The sequence below is a fragment of the Pan paniscus genome, chromosome 4 (assembly GCF_029289425.2).
Source record: "Pan paniscus chromosome 4, NHGRI_mPanPan1-v2.0_pri, whole genome shotgun sequence".
Lineage (NCBI taxonomy): Eukaryota > Metazoa > Chordata > Mammalia > Primates > Hominidae > Pan > Pan paniscus.
In genome coordinates, this window is record NC_073253.2 from 166,326,525 (window position 1) to 166,353,631 (window position 27,107).

A 27,107-nucleotide genomic window follows, 5' to 3' on the forward strand; every position below is an offset into this window, starting at 1 on the left:
GAATCAGCTCTGGCTGCCAGGTTCTTTCTGGAAGTAGCTCTGATCATTGGCCTCTCCAAGACAAAACAAATCAAGTGGCTGATTACTTTCACAAGTGATTAGCTACACTTGGCCACTCTTGTGCCCGATTAGTCTCTTGTTGCTCTCTGTTCAGAGTGTTATTACTTTATAGACGATGATTTGTTGAGCGTTGTTGAACACAGTTTTTATTATTTGAAGCCTTGTCTCACAAACTAGGTTGACTGGAACATGGCTGTCAGAATTTCTGTATATATGGCTTGATAGTTTTCTATTGTGTGTTCATTGTCATGGAAACAAGGAAGAAAAAGATAGTGCTGTTGTCAAGAGCAGCATAGATTCATATATTAAATGAAAAAAATAAAAACATTAGATAATGAGGATCCTCCTCAAATTAAAAAAAAAAAGACAAACTTTTTATATCACTGATTTTGGAGAGTGGGAGTGGGGATAAGAATCACAGAAAAAAAAAACACCTACTTTCTTGCAAAAGTGTTGGATGTGATTCTTGGATGGAAATACAAAACATTCTAATTGAATCCTACAAAAATAAATTGAAAATGTCTTGTGTATAAGCCATGCACATTGGAGTGATTAGAAAGGGGGAAAGAAATTGGGTGTCACATTAATTGGTATTTACTTTGAAATGCATTTTGGTTTCTACTCAGTGATTTGCACTTTGTATGAATTTAATTAGATGCTATGTGCCCCAGGTTGTATTTCAGATGAAAATGGCGGCGGGGCAGGGGGTGGTTGGCAATAAACAGTTGTACCATTTTATCTGATTGCTTTAGCTAAACTAGACAAAATGTTCACTTGCATAAAGAACAGAATTGAAAGCATTTCATCATTAGAATAGTGGTGTTTCAAAACATGTGAGAGATGTTGGCAGGTTTTTTTGGTGTTCGAAGAAATGATCAAAATGAATGCAGAAAATCCCTTCACGTGCAGAAAAAAATGGATGACCAACCAGATGTGCACGCATGTTAGCCCTTCCAAGAATCACTTCAAGTTCCCTAGGTTATTTAAAATTAACTTGGTCGATCTAATAAACTAAAGGAAAGATAGTATTACCCGAGCCAGTAAATGGAGACCCTCCAGGGAGCTATTCAGTATAAAATACTTGAATAAATAAAAATCTTCTATTTTGTTTCATTTGAATGCAGGTGAATTTAGTTGACAAATACTGAAGGGGGTAGGTGTGGCAAGGCACTATAACAACACTTTTCATTTGGTGAAGAACCAAAATTATTATTTGCAAATTAAGTTTTTACCAGCCACAAATTTGGAAGTGCTCAGTGTCACCAATGGTTGATTTTTCCTTGGACATTTCATAATTGCATCTTATGTTGTACTACTTAGATGAGAAGCACGTGGATAGGATTTGAGTGAGCAATGCATTCCTCGGGTATTTAAACTCTAAGAAACAGTCATATTTTTAATTACTAGGGGGATACTAATATTAAAATGATGTTTATGGATATAAAGAGTTCTATCTTTAGGGGTGAGGGTAGCACAGTATCCATATACTTTGGCTTATAAGAGGTAATTGGCATCTGAAGATATCACTAGCTTAAATTTAAGAAATTTTGAATGACGAATGACTTGAATAACAAGGGAAGAGTATTCTAGAAATAGCTACTAAAGATAGAAATAAAAACACAGAGGAAGGAATTTTTTTCTTTTCTTTATTAATAATAGTTAACATTTGTTTAAAAATATATAGTTTATACACCACTTTCATAGGCATTTATCCTTTTTGATCCTTTTTGATCCGCCTGCCCACATTAAATAGGTATTATTCCATTGTTTATCTGTTAGAAAACTGAGGTTCAGAGGCCGGGCGCAGTGGCTCACGCCTGTAATCCCAGGACTTTGGGAGGCCGAGGCAGGCGGATCACGAGGTAGGAGATCGAGACCATCCTGGCTAACATGGTGAAACCCCGTCTCTACTAAAAATACAAAAAATTAGCCAGGCGTCATGGCGGGTCCCTGTAGTCCCAGCTACTCGGGAGGCTGAGGCAGGAGAATGGCGTGAACCCGGGAGGCGGAGCTTGCAGTGAGCCGAGATCGCGCCACTGCACTCCAGCCTGGGCGACAGAGCAAGACTCCGTCTCAAAAAAAAAAAAAAAAGAAAAGAAAACTGAGGTTCATAGAGATTAAATGACCTGCCCAAGGTCAGCCATGTAAGTAGTAGCCCTCTGACCACATATTTTCATCCACTTTTACTAAACTATTACTTCATCTTTCACCTTATCAACCAGTGGAGAAATACAACTTTTTTCCTTCATTTTTATTTGAACTATTTGGTCCGAATGATTGATTTGGGGCTTGGGGGCAGTGAAAGAAAATGAGAAATGATTACTTTCTAAGCGTCTATGAAATAAACAGATAGATGCATGTTTATTGTTTGTGCTGTATAGGTATATTATAGTTTGATGGTGAGTGAAAGTCAAATGTAGTTTTTAAAATTTGTTCTTATGCCTAATAATTGGCCAAAGCGTATTTCTTCTCATGGATAAAGGAACACAGAAGTGGATGTCTCAGGAAGGTTTAGCAAGTGAGGGGCTTGATCAGAAATAGCTGATAGATAGGAAGAATACATCAATGTATCAACTGTGTCCATGACTTGGCAGAGATTATCTGAAAAATAGACATGGGGGGATGGGGGAGTGGGCAGTAAGGGGTAAAGAAGCAGCTGGAAATACTTAAAATCTATAATGAGATAATTAAGACTAATTAGCTGGCCCTGTAGGCAGAAAGCAGCCCATTAAGTCCAGATCCAGTTTTAATAACTTACCTGGTTTTGAGGCTAGACAGTCCAGAGCACCCCAGGGAATGAGATGTTTCATGGATGAGACTTTTAGGGTGGGATTCTTTGAAAATGGGTAGCTATAGTCTGCAGTGGGCAGTGTATTTTTTTTCCAGGAACTAAAATAAACACTCTGGTTCCCTAGGGAGAAGAATTAAAGGGCACCTCAGTTTTCTCTTCTGTTAAATGGAGAAAACTACGTAGAAGAGTTGTCATGTGGTTTAAATAAGATAAAGATATATAAAAAGGCCTAGAGCAATTCCTATCACAAAGCAAGTTCTTAGAAAATATTAAGAAACGTTTATTGAGTGCACTATTAGAAGAAGCATTGACTACTGCTGGGACCTCAAAATGAGGCAAGTTTGGCTCTCTTAATGCCATCTACTCTGCCTTCAATATTTAGGGCTATTATTTTCCTGTGGAAGTAAGATCTGATGACACTTCCCAACACATACTAAAATATCCTGACCTGCCTGAAGCCACAGGTCATTTCAAAACTAGCTAGCACTCCTAAGCAATTTAGAGGGAAACTGAAATGAAAACCAAATTGTGGCCCAAGTTTCAGGCGCCAGTTAAGCACATTTCTCAAAGTTTTACTGTAATATAACTTAGAAGTGGTATCTTAATGAAGCATTGGGAAATAGCAGATGATCTGGGCCTAGACCTGCAGAAGTCATCAGCTCTTCTGAGATTGCCCATTGTTACTTGGTTTTGAACGGATTATTTTCTTCGCCCAGTGCCTATGTCTCCTTGTTTATCTCTCCTCTTAATTTTCCTTAGTTTGGACCAGAGCTTCATTACACCTACTTTCTTGCAAAGGTGTTGGATGTGATTCTTGGATGGAAATATAAAACATTCTAATTGAATCCTACAGAAATAAATTGAATATGTCTTATATATAAGCCATGCACATTGGAGTGATTAGAAAGGGGGAAAGAAATTGGGTGTCACATTAATTGGTATTTACTTTGAAATGCATTTTGGTTTCTACTCAGTGATTTGCACTTTGTATGAATTTAATTAGATGCCATGTGCCCCAGGTTGTATTTCAGATGAAAATGGGGGGTGGGGGTGGTTGGCAATAAAGCTGACCTTTACTGACTATATTGGTTTTCTGTTATTATTGCTGTAACAAATTACCACAAGGTAGTAGCTTAAACAATACTAATGTATTATTTTATAATCCTGGAGGTCAGATGTCCAAATGGGTCTCAGCGAGCTAAAATCAAGGTGTCAGCAGGGCTCTAAGGAAGAATCTGTTCCTTTGCCTTTTGTGGCTTCTAGAGACCACCTGCTTTCCTTGGCTCATGGCCTCCCTTTCTCCAGCAGCGTCAGGCCAAATCCTTCCCATGCTGCCATCTTTGTGGTTCTTTGACTTCTGCTTCCCTCTTGCACTTTTAAGGATCCTTGTGATTACATTGGACCCACCTGGATAATCCAGAATACTTTTCTGTTTTAAAGTCAGTTGATCAGCAACTTTAATTTCCCTTTATCACATAACCTAATATACTCACAGGTTCCAAGAATTAGAATGGATATCTTTGAGAGGGTAATTATTCGTATTCTACCTGCCATATTGATTTATCACAATTGTCAAAGTGTTTCACACAGTACTTATACAGTAAATCCTCAGTAACTGTTGGCTACCATCATTTACAGTTATCATATCATTTCTATTACTTGCTTCTCCTTGCCCACTTCCCCCAACTCCCCAGTAATCCAGCTGCTATTTGCATTCAAATTTAAGGAAATTAGAAGTTTCACTGTTTTGTGTACATTTTGGAGGGGGAGCAAACCCAGATTTTTGTTGTTGGTATTATTGTTTTAGATTCACATGCCATAAAATTCACTTTTGTAAAGTACGTAATTCATTGGTATTTAGTATATTCAGAATATTCATAAAATTGTGCAGCCATCACCGTTATCTAATTCTATAACATTTTCATCACCCCCCTCAAAAACCCTGTACCATTAAGTAATTGCTCCTCTTCTCCCCTCCCCCAAACCCTGGAAACCACTAATCTGTTTTCTGTCTGTATGGATTTGTCTATTCTGGACGTTAATATAAATGGAATCATACAATTTGTGGCCTCTGTATCTGGCCTCTTCCACTTAGCATGTTTTCAAGGCACATTCATGTTTTGGCATGTATTAATACTTTGTTCCTTTTTATGGCTAAATAATATTCCATAGTTTGGATGTGCCATATTTTGTTTAGCCATTCATTAGTTGATGAACATTTGAGTTTTTTCTACCTTTGGTTATTATGAAATAATACAGCTGTGAGCATTTGCATACAACTTTTTGTGTGGACAAATATTTACAGTTTTCTTGGGTAGATACCTAGGAGTGAAATTGATGGGTCAACTGGCAACTCTAATTTTTTAAGCAACTGCCAAACTGTTTTCCACAGTGACTACACCATATTACAATGGTTGTAGCATTTTACATTTCCACCCCTGGAGGTTTTAAATTGTACAAAATAATAAATGAAATGTCCTACAAACAAAATACCTGCCAGCCAACATACTAAAACAGTTACTCTTATATTTTAATGTGATGTCTCTGAAGGAAAAAAAATGTTTAGAACTTACAAAATGAATAACTTTCTGTTTAAACATATTCTCAGAGACACAGTGGAGGTGATTAGCTTTGGGTTTTACCTAAAAGCTAAGGAATTTATAATTTTTATCTATACATGACTGAGAACTTACAATGTTATGTTCACATTTACTTTTCCTGATGGCAATGAAAATATTAGTCTATAAATTGGCACTTTACCTTCAAATCATTGGTTTCTGCACCTTTGTCTTATTAAGAAAAAAACTAACAGCTTCAATTATTATTCATAAAATAATCATATATACATTTGGAACACTAAATATATGACTACATACTTGAATATGAAGTTGTAAGAGAGTGAGCTCATGTTTTCTCCTTTTGCACCAGAAATAGTAAATGATACCTGTATGGTAATACAGATTAGAAAAATCTCTAATAGTAATGTTGTAAAAGTTGTTTGCATGATATAAACAACAATATCCAGTTCTCCAGCTTTGGTGGCACAACATTTCACGTTGCAATCACAGGAAAAGTGCTGACTAAAAACGTAAACATTTCTATAGTATAATGCACCAATGTCTTATATTTGCCTACTTTAAACCCAAGTGATTGTCTAGGAATTCCATTTTCCTCACCAGAACCAAGCTGGCTGATCTTCACTCTCTCCTGACTTCATGCAGCTCCAAATTTAGGATTCTGTGACAATAACATTAGTCCCCATCTCTGATGCCTTCCACCTTATCAGAGACCTGGAAAAGCATGAGCTTGGGAGTAAAGCAGACCTGATTGGGAATCCTGGCTCACTGACATTTACCAGCTGGAGGATGTTGGGCAGGCTATCTAATTCCTTTGAGTCTCTCTGCTCACATGTAAAATGAAGAAAATCGTACAACTTCATGAGATTGTTCTGAACAGTAATGACTTGCAACAGTACTTTGAAAACAGTAAGAGCCACATAAGTGTTTTTTAAGCAAATAAAGTACCAAATCCATTGCCTGCATAAGCACTCAAGGAATAACAGCTGTTATTTAGTCAATCCACAAATATTTCTTGAGTGTCAGACCCTATTCAAGGCACTGGGGATACTCTATGATGGAAATAGAACAATTTCCTTCCCAAGGAACTTACATCCTAATAGGATAAACAACAAATGAATAAATATGTCAATGAATGGCCAGTATAGTAAGTCCCATAAGAAAAGTAAAGCAGGTTATGGGGTTGGAAAGTGATGTGGGGGGAGGGGAACTGTGATTACCATTTTAGATAGAGTGGTCAGGGAAGGCCTCTCTGAGGAAGTGACAGTTAAGTAGAATTGCTGTTCACATTACTGTATTTATAGTATTTGCTCCTTGACTTCTCCCTGCACATTTTGGTGGCTTGTCTCTTGTGCTCCTGCTATCCTTGTTTGACTTAAAATTTGAATGGAGAAAGAGACGGAATCAGGAAGTTTTTTTATCTGTCGCTCAGAATATTAAGTTAGGAGTTGAAATGTTAAAAGTCTGAATTTGTCTTTGTTCTGAACAAGCATCCTTACCTTGGAAAACTTTGTTCCCAAAGGAAGGGCACTGGGCTGGCAATCTTGCAGTTATAATTTTTTTGATTACCGTAATCACCTCTCTAAGTCCATGTTAGACTCAAGACAACAATAGTGCTAATGGCTGTCATTTATTAAGTACCAGACACTGAGCGGGGGGATGGGGCGAGGGGGTGGTTACAGATGTTTTGTCATTTACTTAATTCTCACGGCTAACTTTATGAAGTAAATATTATGTCTCTTAATTACAGGTGAGCACACTAAGGCTTTGATGACTAAAGTTACTTTATCCAAAACCAGACAGCTAACAGTGGCAGAGCCAGGATTCAAGCATAGATAAACTTTTTTTCTTTTTTTTAAGAGACGAGATCTCACTATGTTGCCCAGGTTGGTCTCAAACTCCTGGGCCCAGGGGATCCTCCTACCCCAGCTTCCAAGTAGGTAGGATTATAAGCATTCACCACTGCTCCCAGCTAAGCTTAGATAAACTTTGTAATTTCAAAGCATCCATTCTTTCTAGCACCATTACATGCCTGCAGTGGTAGTTACCACTGTTCTCATTAATAATTCCACATTTAGAAAATATTTTATCTTAGAAGAGTAAGATTACATGGCTTAAGTATAATGAGCATATATTTTATGTATTTAGGATTTGATAATGTATATTTCAATTATTTATTGTATTATTCTATGTCAAGTGTTAAGAAAATAAAGATGTTCTAAAATTCACCTTAATTGAGAAATTACTTTTTATCTAAACACAGTATTTCCCTAATAATGCCAGGCTCTATTCTGTGCTAATACTATAGTGCTAGTATCACCACTAATATTTATTGAGCATCTTCTGTTTTCCATGTATTATAACATTTAATCTTCACAGTGACCCTCAATGATAAGTATTTTTATACTTATTTTATAGATGAGGAAACTGAGACTCAGAGTAATTAGTAAAATATCCAAAGTTAAATAATATACGGTAAAGTCAGACACCTGGACCTGTTTACTGCCGAGCCCTACATAATTCTCCTTCACTGAGAAACTCAAAGATACACAGTCTCAGTGCCATAGAAGCTAATCTGAAGATACTATCAGCGTAAGCTAGTAGAGCTAGTAATTTACATGTATACTTTATAAATTTTATCTCATTTAGTTCCCGCAGTAACCCTGATCAGATGGTAGTTGTGGTATAATGTAAGTGGTATTATTGTTGCTATTATTAGATGTATGCTTAAATATCTGCAATTCAAGGCAGACCGGTACAATAGTTAAGAGCCAGGCGGCCGGGCGCTGTGGCTCACATCTGTAATCCCAGCAATTTGGGAGGCCGAGGCGGGCAGATCACGAGGTCAGGAGATCAAGACCATCCTGGCTAACACGGTGAAACCCCATCTCTACTAAAAATACAAAAAAATTAGCCGGGCGTTGTGGCAGGCGCCTGTAGTCCTAGCAACTCAGGAGGCTGAGGCAGGAGAATGGCGTGGACCTGAGAGGCAGAGCTTGCAGTGAGCCGAGATTGTGCCACTGCACTCCAGCCTGGATGACAGAGCAAGACTCCGTCTCAAAAAAAGCCAGGCAAAATGCTATGGGAATCCAAAGGGAGAAGGGAGATAACTTGATTGGGATTTAGGAAAGCTTAGCTTAGACATTGGGAAAGATATTATTTCACCTGGGCCTTGAAAAATAACATCTGTGTAGGTCTATGTTATCACCAGTTAACAGAGAAGAGTGTATCTAAGAGGAGTTACTTGGTCACACAGCCAGTTGACAGAGAAGAGATTATAATTTGGTCTGCCTTACTCTTTACTCAGGATACTGACCTTCGTTTAGAACGGCACACCAGTAAAGATTTGTTGGCCCTTTGGCATCTGTTTGTAACAAGGCTAAGTCCCCAATTCTGTTGTACTCCTGAAACAATGTGAAATTGAAGGAAAGAGATAAATCACAGAAGATTAGAGTCAGCCAGATCAGCCACTCCTTAAGAGTCAAAAGATCTTGATCCTGCCAGGACCTCCGTTACTTTGTCTGAAAAATGACTATAGATGCCAGTGTTTTTCGAACATTCACAGGCATCTGAATCATCTGGAGGGCCTATTAAAACAAAATTGCTGGGACCCACCCCCAGAGTTTCTGATTCAATAGATCTGGGATGGAACCTGGGCATTTACATCTAACAAGTTCACAAGTGATGTTGATGCTCCCAGGTCAAGGACCAAACTTTGAGGACCTTCTCTGAGCTCATTTCCTCTCTAATACTCTATTGAAAAACTCTACTGTTAGAATAGAAATTAGGAGGTCTGAACCATGTCGTTCCACCTCCAACTAAGTATTCCACCTTAAGCAAGACACTTAACCTTTCTCTGCCTGTTTCTTCAGTAGAGTGCAGCTCGTAGCTCCCTGTGACTTAGGATGAATGAGTGAATTCAATCTCTCATTTAAAAGAAACCCCTTTTGAAAAAGAATACTATATAAATTATCAATTGTGCATATCCATGTGTGAAGTGAAGATTCTGCTTTGACAGAATCCTTGAGGAAACTGCAGTCTACCTTTAAAGTAAAAAGTTAATAGGAAATGTCTCTTTTCCCTCTTCTCTATTTAAAAAAAAAGAGAAAAAAAAGGAAGCTTAGTGTAAGAAGTGTACCCATGGAGAATGTATTTAAAATCCAAATGACCCATAAGGGACCCCATCCTTTTTGGCAGATAAAAGTTTCCCTGCCATTTATTTGATAAATTAATTAAAATGAACATAAATAAAAGAGAATAATAACTTAGAGCTATCTGGGCACCTGAGTCTATGAGCCCTTTAGGGCCTTGGCACCCAAAGAGAAGGGGGAAAAAAAAACACTGCGTCTCTGAGGCTTTGAAAGTGGTCTTCCTTGAGGCATTAGAGAAGCTCTAGGGGCCCTAGGAGCTAAAGGACTGAGATGCCTGGGGCATGAGTCTATTAGATCCACTAAAGAACCAGGAAAAAAAAAAATGGCTGGTAAGTAATTTTGCTATTTCATTTGGTGCAAAAGAGAAGGCAAAACACCAGAATATTCAGTGAGCAAAAGTACAAAATGTGACATGGATGTGAATGCAGGCTGACCCCTTCTCGGGAATATTTCTAAGCCTAAATGAAGCACTCATTGCTGAGGACAATGTACAATTCTATGCATTTTAAACCGTAGTGACCCTTTTGTTTCTCTGATAGGTGAAGATGAGGATGAATTTGAGAGTTTCATGCTGCCTCTTACAGTTGCTTTTGAAACAGTATTACAAATATTCAACAACAACTTTAAACAAGAAGATGTAAAGGTGGGTTTGTTTCCAAATATGAGGAATGACAGTTTTGTTTTTTCTAGGATATCTAGATCCAGAAAAGGGCTTTGCATATCTGTGTGTACTCTTTGCCTCCTCAGACCTGCTTTCCCAATTGCATGTCTTTAATTTTTACTTTTATTTAAGCATTTTTCTAGTTTCTTAGACAAATGGACTTTGAGGTCAGCAAATAGTTTTGGACAGTCAGTTCATGATAAGATGACATAGATTTGTTTCCTCTGGCAGTTACTATCTTTAATAGGATATTTCTTGTGGGTACACCACTTTAAACACTCCTATTCCCTCATCTGTCCTGCACTGTTATGTTACAACAGATCTATATGGAGGAATGCACAAACATACACATACTAAAACACTGCATCTCTAAATATTTTTTTAAACAAGAATTTATATAAATCAAGACTTTATTAAATGGCTAGGCATATATGTATAAATAGGAACTGGTCTTGAAGTATTGCATTCTTAAACGGAACAAAGTGATTAGGATAACTGATAGCTAAATAAGGTTTTTATGTGCCTGTGGGAGCCATATTAGGATTGATTTGACAAGTCAGTTCAGCTGTGGCAACAGTCATAGTATCTAAGACAACATTATGTTTTATTAGTAAAATCCTTAAGTGTAGCAAGCTGTCTGTGACAAAACAGCCCCATATTTTAAGGAGGGGGATGGGAAGCACAAGCACTGCTAAATAGAAATAGTATCTTCTGAAATTATAATGTATCAGGGAAATATTAAATAAATTGACACTGATTATTATTTTTAACAGACTAATAAATGCACTCCAGAGAATGTAGACACCTTTGTTGGTGATAATTGAGTCATATATTTCATAGTTATTTGAAGTATGTTGGAAATATTAACCATCTTTTGCATAGTGTCTCTTCACCAAAAAAAAAAGAAAACAAAAACAAAAAAACTAACAGTAAGAAGCCAAATAGAAAAATGACGCCCTTTGATAATTATCTTTATGTAATTCTTCTACCAAAAAATAATCAGCCAAATGCTATACCTCTTAATTTAAAAGAATTTTTGAAATTAATGTTTATCAGCATGCTATAGTTATAGAATTTTAAAACCAAAAGAAGGATCTTACAGATTCTCTTTGTGTTTATAGTCTTCCTGAAATTCTTCACCAGAGTTTCCACTCAGGTTAGGTGTATCTTTTAGATGTCTTCCAAATATTTTCAGTGACCAACAAAATCTTTGCAGCTTTTAGGTTGCTATTTCTGCCCTTTATCAAAAAGGAGCAGTGAAGTTGAAAAACATCATCTTTATGAAAATTACATCTGTCTCATCTGAAGATTTCATTATATTCCAAGACCATTTTGTTGTAATCCCATCTAGTTTGATAGAAACCATCTTCCTAGAGTCATTTTTAATGGAGTTCCAGTGATATATCCCTAAACCAGCAAGTTCTTAACGACCCTGGAAAGTGACTGCTTGATTACACTTTAACGGTATTTGCAAATAAAATCACAAGTAATTAAGGGGAAATCTCCAGGCTTTTGAGCAAGTTTGATGCATGATAACTGCCTGATTCAGCTTCATCTAGAGTAATGCTGTGTAGGCAACAGCTACTGAGATCAATAGCAACGTAATGATAGTGGCAGAATTAAGTGAGTAACCTGAGAACTGTGCCTCAGAATGCATGCAGCTGCCACGAACCAAGGCCACACAGTGCACTCCGTGCTTCCGTCCTAAATGTTCATCAAAAGACGCCCTGCAGGAAAATGGAGTTAGATGCTCTTTATTGCTGATCGTGTCTCTTGCCACATTTATCAGGGAAATTGGATTAGCAGTTGGCAGCTGCAGGTAGACAAGATTCTGCAGTGATTAAATATGCAGCTTGGCTGCATTTGTTGTGACAGACCTTTAGTAAATTCTACTGTAAGCACCATCTGTCTAATTTGTGTAAAGAAAACTTGGTGCTTTAAGCTACCGATAAAAAACTAAATCTGTTGCTTTATCATAAACAAAACTTTTGCACTAAATACTTTTAAATGTAATTTATTAGGTTAAGGCTATTTTTCTATCACGATGAATAAATAATACATGCAAAAGTGCTTTCAGGTACTTCATTTTGCAAGTACTAGAGATAAAAACATTTCTGTTTTGTTCTTCAATAAAGTATTTAGTATTCCAATCCACAGGAGGTGATGCTGTTAAAATATCTCTATGAAAATGCCGCAGGACTGCCAAATTCATTTAATTTGCACCTCTTACCAGCATTTTCTAACTCCCTATTTATAGATATTTTCAAATGCAGATTTCAGGATAAACTTAAACATTAAGGACCTGTGTTGCCAAATTGAAATACAGTTGTGAGAGGAGGAAATGCAGCAAAAGTGTTAAATTTATAGCTTTATTTTCTTACTTGTTCTTAGTAAAATTGAAGAAAACATTGAAATTTTGTCTTGGGTTTTTCTCTTCAAAGTAAAGGGGAAAAGGAAAAAATACTCTGACAAATCCTAGCTTTAGAGTACTCTTTCAAAATGTATGTTTCCCCCTATAATTGTGTCCATGGTAAAATATTGTCCAGTACTCCCCTGACTCATGCATCGTTTTTGATTTGGTCATGACATCATCAGTTTCAAGGAAAATGAATGAAAACTTCTCAGAGAAAGAGAAGCAGTTAAATAGGAACCTGCTATCTTTAGTCCTTTCGTAAAAACTCCACAATGTTAAATTATTTAAAATCCTTGATTTTCAGCATGCGCACATTAAAAGTTTTCGCACTAAGTGCCAAATGTTGCAAACAGCACTTGAACAGAATGATTTTGCTTTGATCCCTGTAGCAGTTCCTGAATAATTTATCACAGGTTATTGCCTTAATTCTGGAGAGGGATAGAGCAATAAAGGCAGATGAAAACACTCCAGTTGAAACACCTTGGGGCCTGCTCATTCCTCTGACACGGCTCTTTTGTTGGAACTATTTAGAGGTTATTAAGATGTGTCTTCAGAATTAAGAGTATGCTGTAAGGATGAAGACAGCCATCTTAATTCTAAAGACAAAGCACAATGACCCTTCACCTTCTTTTTCTTTGTTGTTATTATATAGTAGAATTATGAGGATAATATTATAGCTGCCCCCAGTAGTGCCACTACAGTAAAGGGTCTGTGAGACTTTCCATTAGAAACCCTGTTTTGGGGGTCAGGGTGGAAGGAGCCTCGTTTCAGCTGTTTCCCAGCCCATTCGTCTCACACTTGGCACACAGACAACTGTTCACCATGCAGCAGACTGAAGAACTCAGCAGTTTCTCCCTAACTACCCAAAAAGGAATCCATAGGGTTAGATCCCCAGACATATCCCACTCCCCAAAACAGCCTCACTAAAAATACAAGAGCCTGTCACTCTTCAGATCAATCTTGTGTTGACCAACTATAGGAGAGAGGCAACTTTTAAAATAAAACTCTTTGCACTATTTTAAATGAGATGGTAAACTGTAGCTCCTCCTTTCCTCAAATTCAATAAGATCACCTCTTACGCTCAAATTACTTAGTAGGCTGGTTGAGCTCTTAGTTAACAGCTTTCCTTTTTCATATGGGGGCTGGATATGTTTTGGCTATTGAGAAAACACTCTCTTTAGTGTTGTTTGTGTATCCATGTAGATTATTGCAGTATTATCTGCTGCTTTGAGATAAAAGATATTGTTTGAGCATAAGAAATCTATTTCTTATTCACATTACCACTGAATTTTTCTGTTCAGTTGAATTCATTTAAAACATTATTATATGCTTCCTCTGTAGTAACATTTTCTAGAATGAAACATTGATATAATTTCATAGCCACATTTTGCCACTTTAAAAAAAAAAGCCAATAGATTTGAGTCCTATAGACCACTTCTATTAATTTGATATCGTTTAAGGAATGAAAAAATTGTGATAAAATAAAAATTAATATTTTTGTATAACGAGGATAGTCTTAAAATATTTTTAGAGCCCTTTGTACTAGACACAAAGAAAGTAAAACTCATGGTTCTTGTTGACTAATTTAGACTTAAGTGGTAGATATCTCATGTGTATGTGGAAGCTTAAAATTATTTGAAGCATAGCCTGAAACTTGTAAGTGTACCTAATAAAAATAGAACAAGAAGCCTACTTTAATAGAAACACTGCAAAGCCAAGGAGTCAGAATAGAATAGTTTGAAGAAGGCTTCTTAGAAGATGTATTTTGTTCTGGAGGCTGCCAGGAGTGTGAAAAGCTGAGAAAGAGAGGAACAGGCTTCAGGTGGTGAAAAAAGGCTATATAAAAAGGCAAAATGTTTAAAAACAAGCGGCAGGTTACATGAGGGAACTACAAGGAGGCCAGCTGGTTATAGAAAAACAAGAACTGGTGAGAGCATGAGAAAAAAAGGAGTAAGTAATTTAAAGGAGCAGAAACAAAAATTCAGAGTTTTCAAGATTCAGAAATTCAGATAACCATCATTCTGTGAACTGTTAGACAGTGCAGAAACTGAATATTCCTATAAGTAACATCCAGTTATATTGAGTCATCTCTTAGGCAGAAAGAATGGAGAAGATGAGAAATTCTAGATACTTCTGAGAGTTAAACTATTATTTGCTACTTTGAAATTAAATTAATTGAATCAGCCATTAAGAGGAGGGTCAGGATTCACTGTTTGCTTAATAATAATTTGAACTCCTTCCTAAAGAGGTTTTCATTTATTACCAAAGTGTGAGAAAGGAGAAAATCTGGTAGAAAAAAAAGTTCAGAGACCATTTTCTAGCTGAGTATTTGCAATGAAACAGTATCTTTAGAAGTCACAGTTGTATATCTCAATTATCGCACCCCCTTGTTTTGTAATTATGTTTATTTGTGCTCTTTGTTCCGACATTCTAGCATCTGTTCATGGGTTTTCTTTTTCTCTTCCCAAGCATCAACCTAAGGACAGCTTAATTAAGAGTCCAGAGTACAAGTCAGATCTCTTCTATTCAAGAGTCAAGTTTTTGGTTTTTTTCTCTAAAACTAAATACTTATGGAACATTTACTGTGTATCAAGCTCTGCTAGGCATTTTCACATAAATTTATCACATTTATTTGGCACAGTGCTTCTGTGAGAAATGCATTATTAGCCCCTTTTATAGATGACAAAAGTAAGCCTGATAAATTGCCTTGCCTTAAGTCTTAAAGCTGGGATTCAAATTCGAGTCTTATGACATCAAATATAGAACTCTTTTCCTTACGTCTTCCTCACTTGGGGAATGTGACTGCCATTCTGCGTATATCATAGTACCAGTAGGTCACTTGGCCAGTTTTATTTTGTCCTGAAGTTATTAAGGATATTCATTAGGAATTTTTAAATGCCAGTGCCTTTCTAGGATAGACTCTAAATTATGTTGTGGGGCCGCTTGCATGCAAGCCGATGTTCAAGATTTGCTGTTATTAAATAATGTCTAGACCCTGTACATATCTGTTTTGTGTAATTATCAATCCTCATCTTTTTTTTCAGATTTGGCATTATTCAGAAACAAAGTATATTAAGACTCTAAATGCTTAGCTACGCTACTGGAATTATGACTTAGCTAAATTTATAAGAAGTAAAGTGGAGTTGATCAGCAGATTTGATGGTCTGTTTAAAGAGTCTGTGCTTTTCTGTAGAAAGAGGTCTGAACGAGACATTTTAGCTAATGAATCAAAATCAGATATGTGGTCATTATTGCCTGATTATTACTCCATCTGCTCTGCGCTAACGTGAAAATCAATTACTGTGTCTCTTTCCCACTGACAGCGTATGTTGATCGGGCTGGCAAGAGATCTTCGAGGGATTGCCTTTGCACTGAACACAAAGACCAGCTACACCATGCTGTTTGACTGGATGTATCCTTATTACACTGTGACAATACCAGCTCTGTGCACAGAGGGATGCCAGGCCCCTCGCTTTCGTTTAATAGTATGGCACAGTAGGGAAGAGGAAACAAAGCTAAATGAACTAATGTGTAATCAGCTAAAAATTACAGCACAGTGGCAGCAGGGCAGATAACTGAGCACAGTATTTGGAGACCCAGCTCAGAGAGGTCACTTTTTTGGTGCCGTTAAATATTGATAACTTAAAAATGACTTCCCCCAAATGATTGTTTATGTTGGAGTTGAAGGGATAATCTGGCTAACATCTTTAGGGATCAATGAATCCTACCATTTGACATTTTTGAGGGGAGATTTGAATCTCCATCTCAATTAGCAAGGCTGGGAAGATCATTTTATCTCTTCGAGGCCTAACTCATCATGCCACAGTTTTTCATTATCGTGAAAATAATGAATGGACATGGAAAGGGAAAAATAAATAAGTCAAGATTTGTCATTTGGTGTAAAATTTGAATTGACCTTTGCCAAGGGTTAGTACAGACAGGAAAAAAAAAAAAATCCCCCACAGAAATGCCTTATCATGTAAAAGAGTTAAAAGAGCATAGACTTTGGTGATAGACAGACCCGGCTTAAAATCCCAGCTCTTCATTTACTGTGTTGTGAACCTTGGCAAGTCATTTCACCTGTCTGAGTCTTGGTTTTCTCATTTGAAAACAGATATAATTCAGTATCATGGTATATTGTAACCATTAAAATAGGTAAAGTGTACTCTGTATAATGTCTGGCACATTTTTGGTAGTTGTAAATGGTCATTAATATTGTTCTAATAGTGTTATATGACTTATGTTTGATCCCAGCAGGAAGCGATATTGTATGCAAGTCATCTAAGTGTTATATAATGCTTTCGTGTCTTTTATGCATGAAACCATCAGAGCATGTGAAAAAAAATTATATAATCTGAAAGCTAATTTACTTTTTAATCTAAACTATTTCTCAGTTACTTTGTTTAAACCCTCCTTATCCAAAGTTTCCTGTAAATTAAATTGCAATAGAAACTTCTTAAAGGTAACTGTCAACTACTATGCCACAGTTATGGCCAAAAATATAACTAATAGGGGATCTAGGCATGTTTTAGGGAGAACTCTACATATTATAAAAATTTTTAAACATTAATTTGATACTGACATATCTTTAATTATTATTAAAATATACTTCATCAGATTTATGTACCCAGAGAAGGGTTACAGATAAAATTTTTGTGTCATTGAGTAATCATGCACATGGTTTTTATCTACATATAATATGTACAGAGATTATGAAATTTCAACATGGAAAGTCTTAGAATTCTCTTAACAATGACAGTTAAACTGGAATTATATATGACCCTTTTATTTCTGCCTTTTTTTTAATTTTTAAGAGATGGGGTCTTGTATGTTGCTCAGGCTGGACTCAAACTCCTGGGCTCAAGCGATCCTCCCACCTCAGCCTCCCGACTAGCTGGGACTGTGGTACTACAGGTGTGCTCCACTGCACCCAGCTTGACTCTTTTATTTCTCTAAACATAAAGAGCAACTCTCAAAATCAAAATTTTCATTATTTGAAAAATAATAAAAGTCTACTTTGGGCACTGTAATATCGATGGTGATCTTGAAACCAGTCTACAACTCTAGGCTATCTAGTGATTAACATTTCATGTTTTTCTCTTCAACAGTTTCAACCAAGAGTCAAGGTCAGAAACCTTCCCCTCAGTGTCAAAGAAGAACTATCTGCCGTAATTGATACTGCCCGAAATTTAGAGAAGATACTGTATTGTTTTCCATTTCCTTATTTAGCTCCTTTGGGGGTAGCGGGGGAACCTTTCTGAAATGAAACTTTTGTCCAGCAGATGGCAGAAAATAGCAAATGGAAAATCTTGGGACTTAATGTTTTGTTGTGAACTAGAAACCTTTGTCTCCTCCATTTGACCATAGATGTTGAAGTTATCAGGGTCAGGGGCGGAGAGAAGTGTCAGTTATGCCAGAAGCTGTGTTAGATTGCCAAATGGGGTGGTTTGGTACTGGCGTTGCTTATAATAATTGAGTTTCAGTAGCAAATCAGCTTCCTTGGGAAAAGGCCAAGGGCTTTTCATAATTGTATTGACAACAAAATGAATATGATAAATGGTGTTCATTCAGTTGAGACAAGATTTATAGTTTTCCTTTGGGCGAGGGATGAAGAGCAAATATTTATAATAATAGTAAAATTTGTTTAAAAGTTATATTATTTGATAATTCAAAAAGCTTTATTAAAATATTTTGAAATACTTTAAGCAGTTTCGGGTGATAAAGTACAGATTCTTTTCAAAGTATTCAAGTAATGCAAAAATGAATAAGTATGATAAAAAAATGCCATGGATATGAAAGTCATTTATTTTTCCTGAAATATTGATATGTCAAACCGTCAGTGATGATTTCCACATTACTGCTGGGGAAAGTTTATTTGCCTTTTATCCACATAAATGTGTGTTCTTTAATTTGTTATACAATCCTTAGCATGCAGAAGAAACATCCTGTAAGAGCACATGTCATCTTAAAGTCAAAATGCATTTTATTTATGGCGATTATTTGATAAAATGCTATTTTAGTGGTTAGCTATTTAATTCAAAAACATTTCTATAAACACTGACTGCATTAACTGCCACACAAACTACATTGCTTTTCACTCTGTCCTTCCAAAACTAAATTGCCTGAAACTACACAGCAACCATCTTGATAAATGGTTTCCAGGGCTGGAGAATTGAAGGAAGATCATTGACATACTTCTTTGCCCCTATGATGGGAATGCAACAATAAGAAAACACCTTAGCTTGCAGTGCATCTGATCTCCTTGTTTAAAATTTTCCTAGATCATACTTAAACTGAAGTATCAAAAATCCGGAGGGAAGTTGGGAAAAAAATTAAGAATTTGTATGACATTATTTCCTCACATGCAGTCTTTTAACTGTTAAAATCTGATCATTGAACTCACTGATTTTTAATCAGGAAGTCAGTGCTGTTATACAATGGCAAGGCAAGATAACAAGATACATAGAGGAGCACAAACTTTGGAATAGGACAGTCCTAGATTCCAGTCCTGGATTCACCACTTAAACTGTGGGTCTTGAGTAAGCTACTTAATATCCCAGAATCACAATTTCGCTTTCCATAAAACAAGACTAATAAAACCTATCTCACAGGTATGTTGTAAGAAGTGTCATGATTCTGTGATTATGTAAAGGGCCCAGTACAGTGGCTGACATAAAGTAAATACTCTACAGCTGTTGTTAGTTCTGTTCCCTGATACATAATGAGACAAAGGAATCCCATTTGCTCACTTATTCAGCAAAGTGGGCTAAGGGTTGTGCTAGGTTCATGAGGAATATAGATACTACCCCAAACAAAGTCAGTTTCTTATTTACATAAATTACTATAATCAAATATAGAAAGTGCTAAGAACCATAACAAAGATACAAACAGGACAGTGAGTGCATTTAGCTGGGGAATCAGGAAGGGCTCTCTGGAAAGGTGAAGGTGTTTCCTTGGGTCTTAACCAAATAAGTAGGATTGGACCATATGGAAATAGGAAGAAATACAGGTTTTCGGTTGGCCTAGGCATCAGGTTTAGGGAGTCAGTAGTGAAGATGTTTTGTTACAGATACCACTCATTTCATGGTTGGAAATGTAGTTTGTTTGGGACTCTTGAATATCAGTCTAAGGAATTTAGACCCTTATTCCATAGGTAGTATAAAGAAACTAATGGTTTTGATTGACTAAGAAAATCAGAATTGTTTTCAAGAAGAAAGTAATTGGCAGTATCATTTTGGGCAAACTGAAATAGAGAAGAAAGTAAAGCTGAAAATTCACTGTTCAGCAAGCTATTTTTTTTTTTAGTTTTATTTCTGTGCCAGGCAAAAGGAATGAAAGAATGAATAAAATGATTGCTCTTTAGAAGCCCACTCTCTAGTTGATTACACATGACTAATAAACAATAAAATGTCAGTGCGTTATAACAGAGATGCATGCAAAGGGCTATATGAGCATGTATGGGAAAAAGAGCAGTGCTTTTTGCAAGATAGAGAAAGCTTCTCAAGAGAAGTGAAAGTTGAGCAAAGCCTTGAAAGATGGATAGGCATTTGCCAGACATAAGAGGAAAGGCTTCCAGCAGCAGTCCCCTTGTGAACAAAGGTCCAGATGTTTACATATTCATGGAGTACCTTTAAGCTCTGAACTGGCAAGCTATTTCTATTCTGGAACCACATCCCCAAACCCTTGTCTCCTAACACTTTTAATGAAAATTCTTTTGCCTTCTGGTATTAACAACTGATGAATAGATGGACGGACGGACGGACGGACGGATGGATGGATGGATAGATATTGTAAAGAAGTAAACTTGATACTTTTCACATTTTCATATTTGGTATCCTGTAAGGCAGTGTCATATCATTAATGCCTTTGATTTTTAATTTATCTGATGTGGACCTTAGAAATTCATTGAGAAGATCTCAGTGAAAGCAATTAGATCTGTGCTTCTACCTAAGGGCTCCCATTCTCTTCTTCCTACTCATATGTACAGAGTCCTCACAAGGCCATTGGAAAAGTAAACTCCTAGAGTGGGTTCTGGTTCTCACCCTGTAATTGAGCCTGGCACTCTCACTCTGCAGCCCTTTTAACCTCTCTATTGTGCTTTCCAATAATCCCTCATTTTCTCTGTGGCAGTCACCTCTGTCAGAAGCATGTTAGAATTGGCACCACTCTCATTCCACACAGAAAAAGGGGCATCCCCTTATATCTCCCTGCCTTATCCCGTAGTGAATACTGTGTGCTCTGAAAAATATCCTGGTCCTAATGCCATTATAGGATGCCTTGCAGAGGCCTATGTGTGCCTCTGATATTCTTAGGTTCTGAGATTTGGGTTGAATCCATTTTCTCATGAGCCTTCCAGATGCATTCCCACTAATGAGTTTGTGCTCAGGAGGTCCCTTGGTGGAATATTTTCTCACCTGTACCCCTGTGGCATTGGTTCAGAATTTCTGTACTCAAAGCATCCCTATTATATGTTGGTCACCCTGATTTGAGCATGTGTTCCCCAAGATTAAAAGCTATATCTTCCTGGCCGGGCATGGTGGCTCATGCTTGTAATCCCAGCACTTTGGGAGGCCAAGGTGGGTGGATCATGAGGTCAAGAGATCGAGACCATCCTGGCCAACATGGTGAAACCCCGTCTCTACTAAAAATAGAAATATTAGCCGGGCATGGTGGCGTTCGCCTGTAGTCTCAGCTACTTGGGAGGCTGAGGCAGGAGAATCGCTTGAACCCAGGAGGCAGAAGTTGCAATGAGCCAAGATTGTGCCACTGCACTCCAGCCTGGCAACAGAACGAGACCCCGTCAAAAAAAAAAAAGGCTATACCTTTCTTAACTCTGGATCCCCAGCCCTTAGCATAGTACATAGCACATGGTATCTACATCTATCAAAAATAACAGCTTTTCTGATCCATAGAAACAAAACAGTAAGTTGTCTGATAACAGTCAAAATAAAGTTAATCAAGTGGACTGACTTTATTTTTGTTATTTTCATCCAACTGAAACCTTATTCTCACATATATACTCGCTTCTTATCCCCCTTCCCTGCCTTATTTTCCTTTGTAGTACTTTTTGTTTTGAGACAGAGTCTCACTCTGTCACTCAGGCTGGAGTGCAGTGGTGCAGTCTTGGCTCACTGCAACCTCCGCTTCCCGGGTTCAAGCAATTCTTGTGCTTCAGCCTCCCAAGTAGCTGGGATTACAGGCGAGCGCCACTATGCCTGGCTAATTTTTGTGTTTTTAGTAGAGACAGGGTTTCACCATGTTGCCCAGGCTGGTCTCGAACCCTTGGCCTCAAGTGATCCACCCACCTCAGCCTCCCAAAGTGCTGGGATTATAGGTGTGAGCCACCATGCCCGACTTTCTTTGAAGTACTTTCTAATGTATATTTATTTTGTTTACTAGAATATAAATTCCATGAGGGCAGGGGTTTTTTTGTTTTGTTTTGTTTTGTTTTACTGGTGTCTCTGGAAAGTGTCAAACAATGCTTGTTATAGAATAGGACTTCAGAAAATAGTTGATAAGAAAACTGTTTCAGTATATACAAATGCAGCCTTAACATGGTATGTCTGTCTAATAGGAGAAAGTGTTGCTTTTTGCACTTTTAGGAAGCATACCACTCTTAAAGTTATAGATGCCTTATTTTCATTGAACATCATGTGAACTGTTTTCTAAAGCTCCCAAGTGAAATACACAATTAAATAGTTCTAATCAAATAAGCTACACTTCATTTTTAGGTTGCAAGTTTATAGCAACAAATATGTATTGAAATCTATTTTGTGTCAGGCCATGCATTCAATAAGTACTTAGTATATGCCCTCAAAAAGCTTATAATAGGAGAGATATACAAGTACTATGATTGTGCTAGCACCGGGTTCCACCACCATACACAGGAGACACTCCTAACCCATTAGGGAGAGGTAGGAGGCAAGTGCATGTGATGTCAGAGAAGGCCTCCTGGGATAATTGACACCTATATTGAAATCTGACATTCAAATAGAAATTAGCAGGAAGATGATAGGGTCTCTGCTCTTTAGAAATGCACTATCTAATGGGGCAGACAAATAACACAAGCAACCAACCCTAACATACTGTGTTGTAAGAGAGATATGGTCATGGGTGCTTATTGAACATAGATGAGGAAGAGACTGATGCCTTTGGATAAAATAGAGAAAACATCCCATGGGAGGTAAAACTTGAGCTAGGTATTGAAAGACAGGGATATGTTAGAGAGAAGAAGTGGTTTATAAGGGAATGGAGATAAGAGCTGGCATTAGTGGTTTTGCAGGGAGTTATGAAAAGCTAAATCATAGAGCAGAAATGCTAAGAGATGAAGCTGGAGGTAGCCAAGAACCAAATCTTAAAGGACCTTGAACACCGTGCTAAGGAGTTTGAAATTTATTCTAAGAGCAAGGAAGAAAATTGTGATGACCTCACCATGGAGATTTCTACCCGGACCACACTGAAAAGAAACACCATTAAGTCATTTAGTTGAGCATTTTGATCTGAAACAAAAGGCAAGTATGTTGGAAAACATCGGAAAGAGACTTGAGGATTGGGAAAAGAAAAGAGAAATTAAGGCAGTGACATAGAGTTTTTCTGCTACAGTTTGGGACCTTAATCCTATATTCATATGTCTACTTGGCAAGGAGATACCCAGTGTAAATTAAAGGGCCAGTGGAGCTGGGTCAGTTTTCCAGGTTCTGATGGCCTTCAGCATAGATTTATCAGAGGCATATACTCCTTAGCATTAATAAGGATGTTAGAGAATGTCTCCTTGTGTGTACATGGGACTATCTTTAGTGACACTGATGTTGAGTAGATTAATAGTTACTCAAAGCTTTTCTTCAAGCCAACATCCCAGATATTCCTTGGAGCTACAGTGAGACCAAAAAGAGCAATTCAACAATATTTTTTTAAAAAGAATAATGTAATTTTGAAACTGAGAGATATGTGAGGTTTATTACTAGTTCCTTCTACTTCTACATATTTATTAATTTCATAATAAAAATATTTTTCTAAGTAGTATAGTACCCAAGAAACTGATAATAATAACTCAAATATATTTTTATCCTCATTCACTAAATTTATTTTCCTTTCCTACAACATTAGGCATAAATCTTTAAATGTACTGCTTATATGATACTTTAAAAATGTGTATTTTATTTATACAGTATTCTAAGAACAAAGTAATATAACGTGTAGGACATGTTACAAATAAGAACAAATTGCCAGCAACCCCAAAAATGTATGTATATCTGTGCAGGTTAGGGAGCGCAATTTATAAAATGCCATTGTATAGTATAGACATAGAACAAATTAGTATAAATATAGAACAAATGTGGATTCCCTTTTGTGTGTGTGTGTGTATGTGTGTGGCACTAATTTTCAGGAACAGTATTTCTTTAGACCCTTAAATTCTTTAACAGGCTTTATAAAAGGTACCCAACGTACCTTCCTCTTCTTCAGAATGCTGTTGAACGGTGGTATGGAGAGCCAGCATGTACAACTCCCATCTTGAAACTTATGGCAGAACTTATGCAAAACAGGTAAGCAGTGTGACAGGCAGTGAGAAAAACAGTCTACTATTAGCGGAAATCTCCAACAGTCAGACTTTCTTTTTTGGTTTGTGTATTTCCAAGGTAGTTAGCAAGAGCCCAGGAACCAAGACTTAAGATGATTAGTGAAAACAGAATTAGAGACATACGATTGAGGCCTTTTGAGAGAAAGAAGTACAGTATACTTGGCTGTCTATGGGGACTAGGGAAATGGAAAATAAATTGGAAGACTGCAGCCACCATTATTTAAAAATTCAAAGGTACGAAATGAAGGGAGGGCAGCTATTTTAACTATTTCAGTGCTTAAATGCAATTCTATAGAATTTTAAAGCAGGAAAGAAGTTTAGAGGTCTCTGAGTTGAGATGCTTTATTTGATGGATAAGGAAACTGGTTCTCACAGCAATTCAATTCATGGGAACATAGTTTGCCTCAGAAGCTCTGGGAATTATTCCTGCTTTCACTTCTAAGCTATGCTTCTTCCTTTATGCCAAGATGCATGTATTTGGATGATTTATACACTCACAGTTTTCATTGAGAGAGCAACTATAATACTTCTCTGAAATTGCCCAGTTGACCTTATAATTTGCATAGACTGGCAGAAATTCAAATATTCTCCATATAAATATTAACAAAGATGTAGCTAAAAGAGAAAATCTGGCAATAAGCTAATTGGGTTTAAAATATGTCATTGTGGATATGGCTTAGCACCAAATTACATGTCACTTAGCCATCCTGTTTCATGAGTTGCCCTTTGTAAACTATGTGTTTAGAAGGGAGGTATCCAGACAGGGAAGGGTATGGGTTGCAGCTCTAATGTTATCTCTGGTGCTGAGTTTTTCACAGCAATAATTTAAAGTTTTTACCCTAAAACAAGAGATGAAGAAAGACCTTGCAAATAAAGAAATGTGAGTATCATTTTTTTTTAAGCTGTTCATTTTTAAAAGCCACTCTCATAGGTGCCTTAAAGGAAGGGTGGCTTTGTATTTTATATTAAAAATTTAGTTTGCTTTTTAATTATATTTCCATTTTTTTTAACCAGAAAATTAATATTATGTATTACTGATAGAACATTTAATACTAAAGGGAAAAAATCATTGCATTGTATATTATAAAGTATTTTATGTCAGCCATAGGCAGATGATTTTTTTTTTAATTTTACTTTAAGTTCTGGGATACATGTGCAGAACATGCAGGTTTGTTACATAGGTATACATGTGCCATGGTGGTTTGCTGCACCTATCAACCCATCACCTAGGTTTTAAGCCCCACATGCATTAGGTATTTGTCCTAATGCTTTCCATCCCCTTGCCCCCCATCCCCCGACAGGCCCCAGTGTGTGATGTTCCCCTACCTGTGTCCATGTGATCTCATTGTTCAACTCCCACTTATGAGTGAGAACATGTGGTGTTTGGTTTTCTGTTCCTGTGTTAGTTTGCTGAGAATGATGGCTTCCAGCTTCATCCATGTCCCTGCAAAGGACATGAACTCATTCTTTTTTTATGGCTGCATAGTGTTCCGTGGTGTATATGTGCCACATTTTCTTTATCCAGTCTATCATTGATGGGCATTTGGGTTGGTTCCAATCTTCGCTATTGCAAATAGTGCTGCAGTAAACATACATGTGCATGTATGTTTACAGTAGAATGATTTATAATCCTTTGGTATATACCCAGTAATGGGATCACTGGGTCAAATGATATTTCTGGTTCTAGATCCTTGAGGAATCACCACACTGTCTTCCACAATGGTTGAACTAGTTTACACTCCCACCAACAGTGTAAAAGCATTCCTGTTTCTCCACAGCCTGACCAGCATCTGTTGTTTCCTGACTCTTTAATGATCGCCATTCTAATGGGCATGAGATGGTATCTCATTGTGGTTTTGATTTGCATTTCTCTAATGACTAGTGATGATGAGCTTTTTTTTCACATACTTGTTGGCCACATAAATATCTTCTTTTGAGAAGTGTCTGTTTATATCCTGTGCCCACTTTTTGATGGAGTTGTTTGTTTTTTTCTTGTAAATTTGTTTAAGTTCCTTGTAGATTCTGGATATTAGACCATTGTCAGATGGGTAGCTTGCAAAAATTTTCTCCCATTCTGTAGGTTGCCTGTTCACTCTGATGATAGTTTCTTTTGCTGTGCAGAAGCTCTTTAGTTTGATTAGATCCCGTTTGTCAATGTTGGCTTTTGTTGCAATTGCTTTTGGTGTTTTCATCATGAAGTCTTTGCCCATGCCTATGTCCTGAATGGTATTGCCTAGGTTTTCTTCTAGGATTTTTATGGTTTTGGTTTTTACATTTAAGTCTTTTATCCATCTTGAGTTAATTTTTGCATAAGGTGTAAGGGGTCCAGTTTCAGTTTTCTTCATATGGCTAGCCAGTTTTCCCAGCACCATTTATTAAATAGGGGATCTTTTCTCCATTGGTTGTTATTGTCAGGTTTGTCAAAGATCAGATGGTTGTAGATGTGTGGTGTTATTTCTGAGGCCTCTATTCTGTTCCATTGGTCTGTATATCTGTTTTGGTACCAGTATCATGCTATTTTGGTTACTGTAGCCTTGTAGTATAGTATGAAGCCAGGTAGCATGATCCCTCCAGCTTTGTTCTTTTTGCTTAGGATTGTCTTGGCTATACGTGCTCTTTTTTGGTTCCATATGAAATTTAAAGTAGTTTTTTCTAGTTCTGCGAAGAAAGATACTGGTAGCTTGATGGGAATAGCATTTAATCTATAATCTATAAATTACTTTGAGCAGGATGGCCATTTTCATGATACTGATTTCTTCCTATCCATGAACATCAAATGTTTTTCCATTTGTTTGTGTCCTCTCTTATTTCCTTGAGTAGTGGTTTGTAGTTCTCCTTAAAGAGGTCCTTCACATCCCTTATAAGTTCTGTTCCTAA

General features: G+C 37.0%; 1 protein-coding gene across 5 annotated transcripts in view; it reads left to right on the forward strand.

Moving 5' to 3' along the window:
• Positions 1–27,107, forward strand: part of RANBP17 (RAN binding protein 17) — a 422,731-nt gene that overhangs the window by 308,983 nt on the left and 86,641 nt on the right. For all 5 annotated transcript variants that reach the window (XM_003810928.4, XM_034960953.3, XM_055112861.2 and 2 more), the window contains 3 exons: positions 10,118–10,221; positions 15,976–16,064; positions 24,088–24,195. In XM_003810928.4, coding sequence (XP_003810976.3) covers positions 10,118–10,221; positions 15,976–16,064; positions 24,088–24,195 — 301 coding nt within the window. The remainder of the gene's footprint in view (positions 1–10,117; positions 10,222–15,975; positions 16,065–24,087; positions 24,196–27,107) is intronic.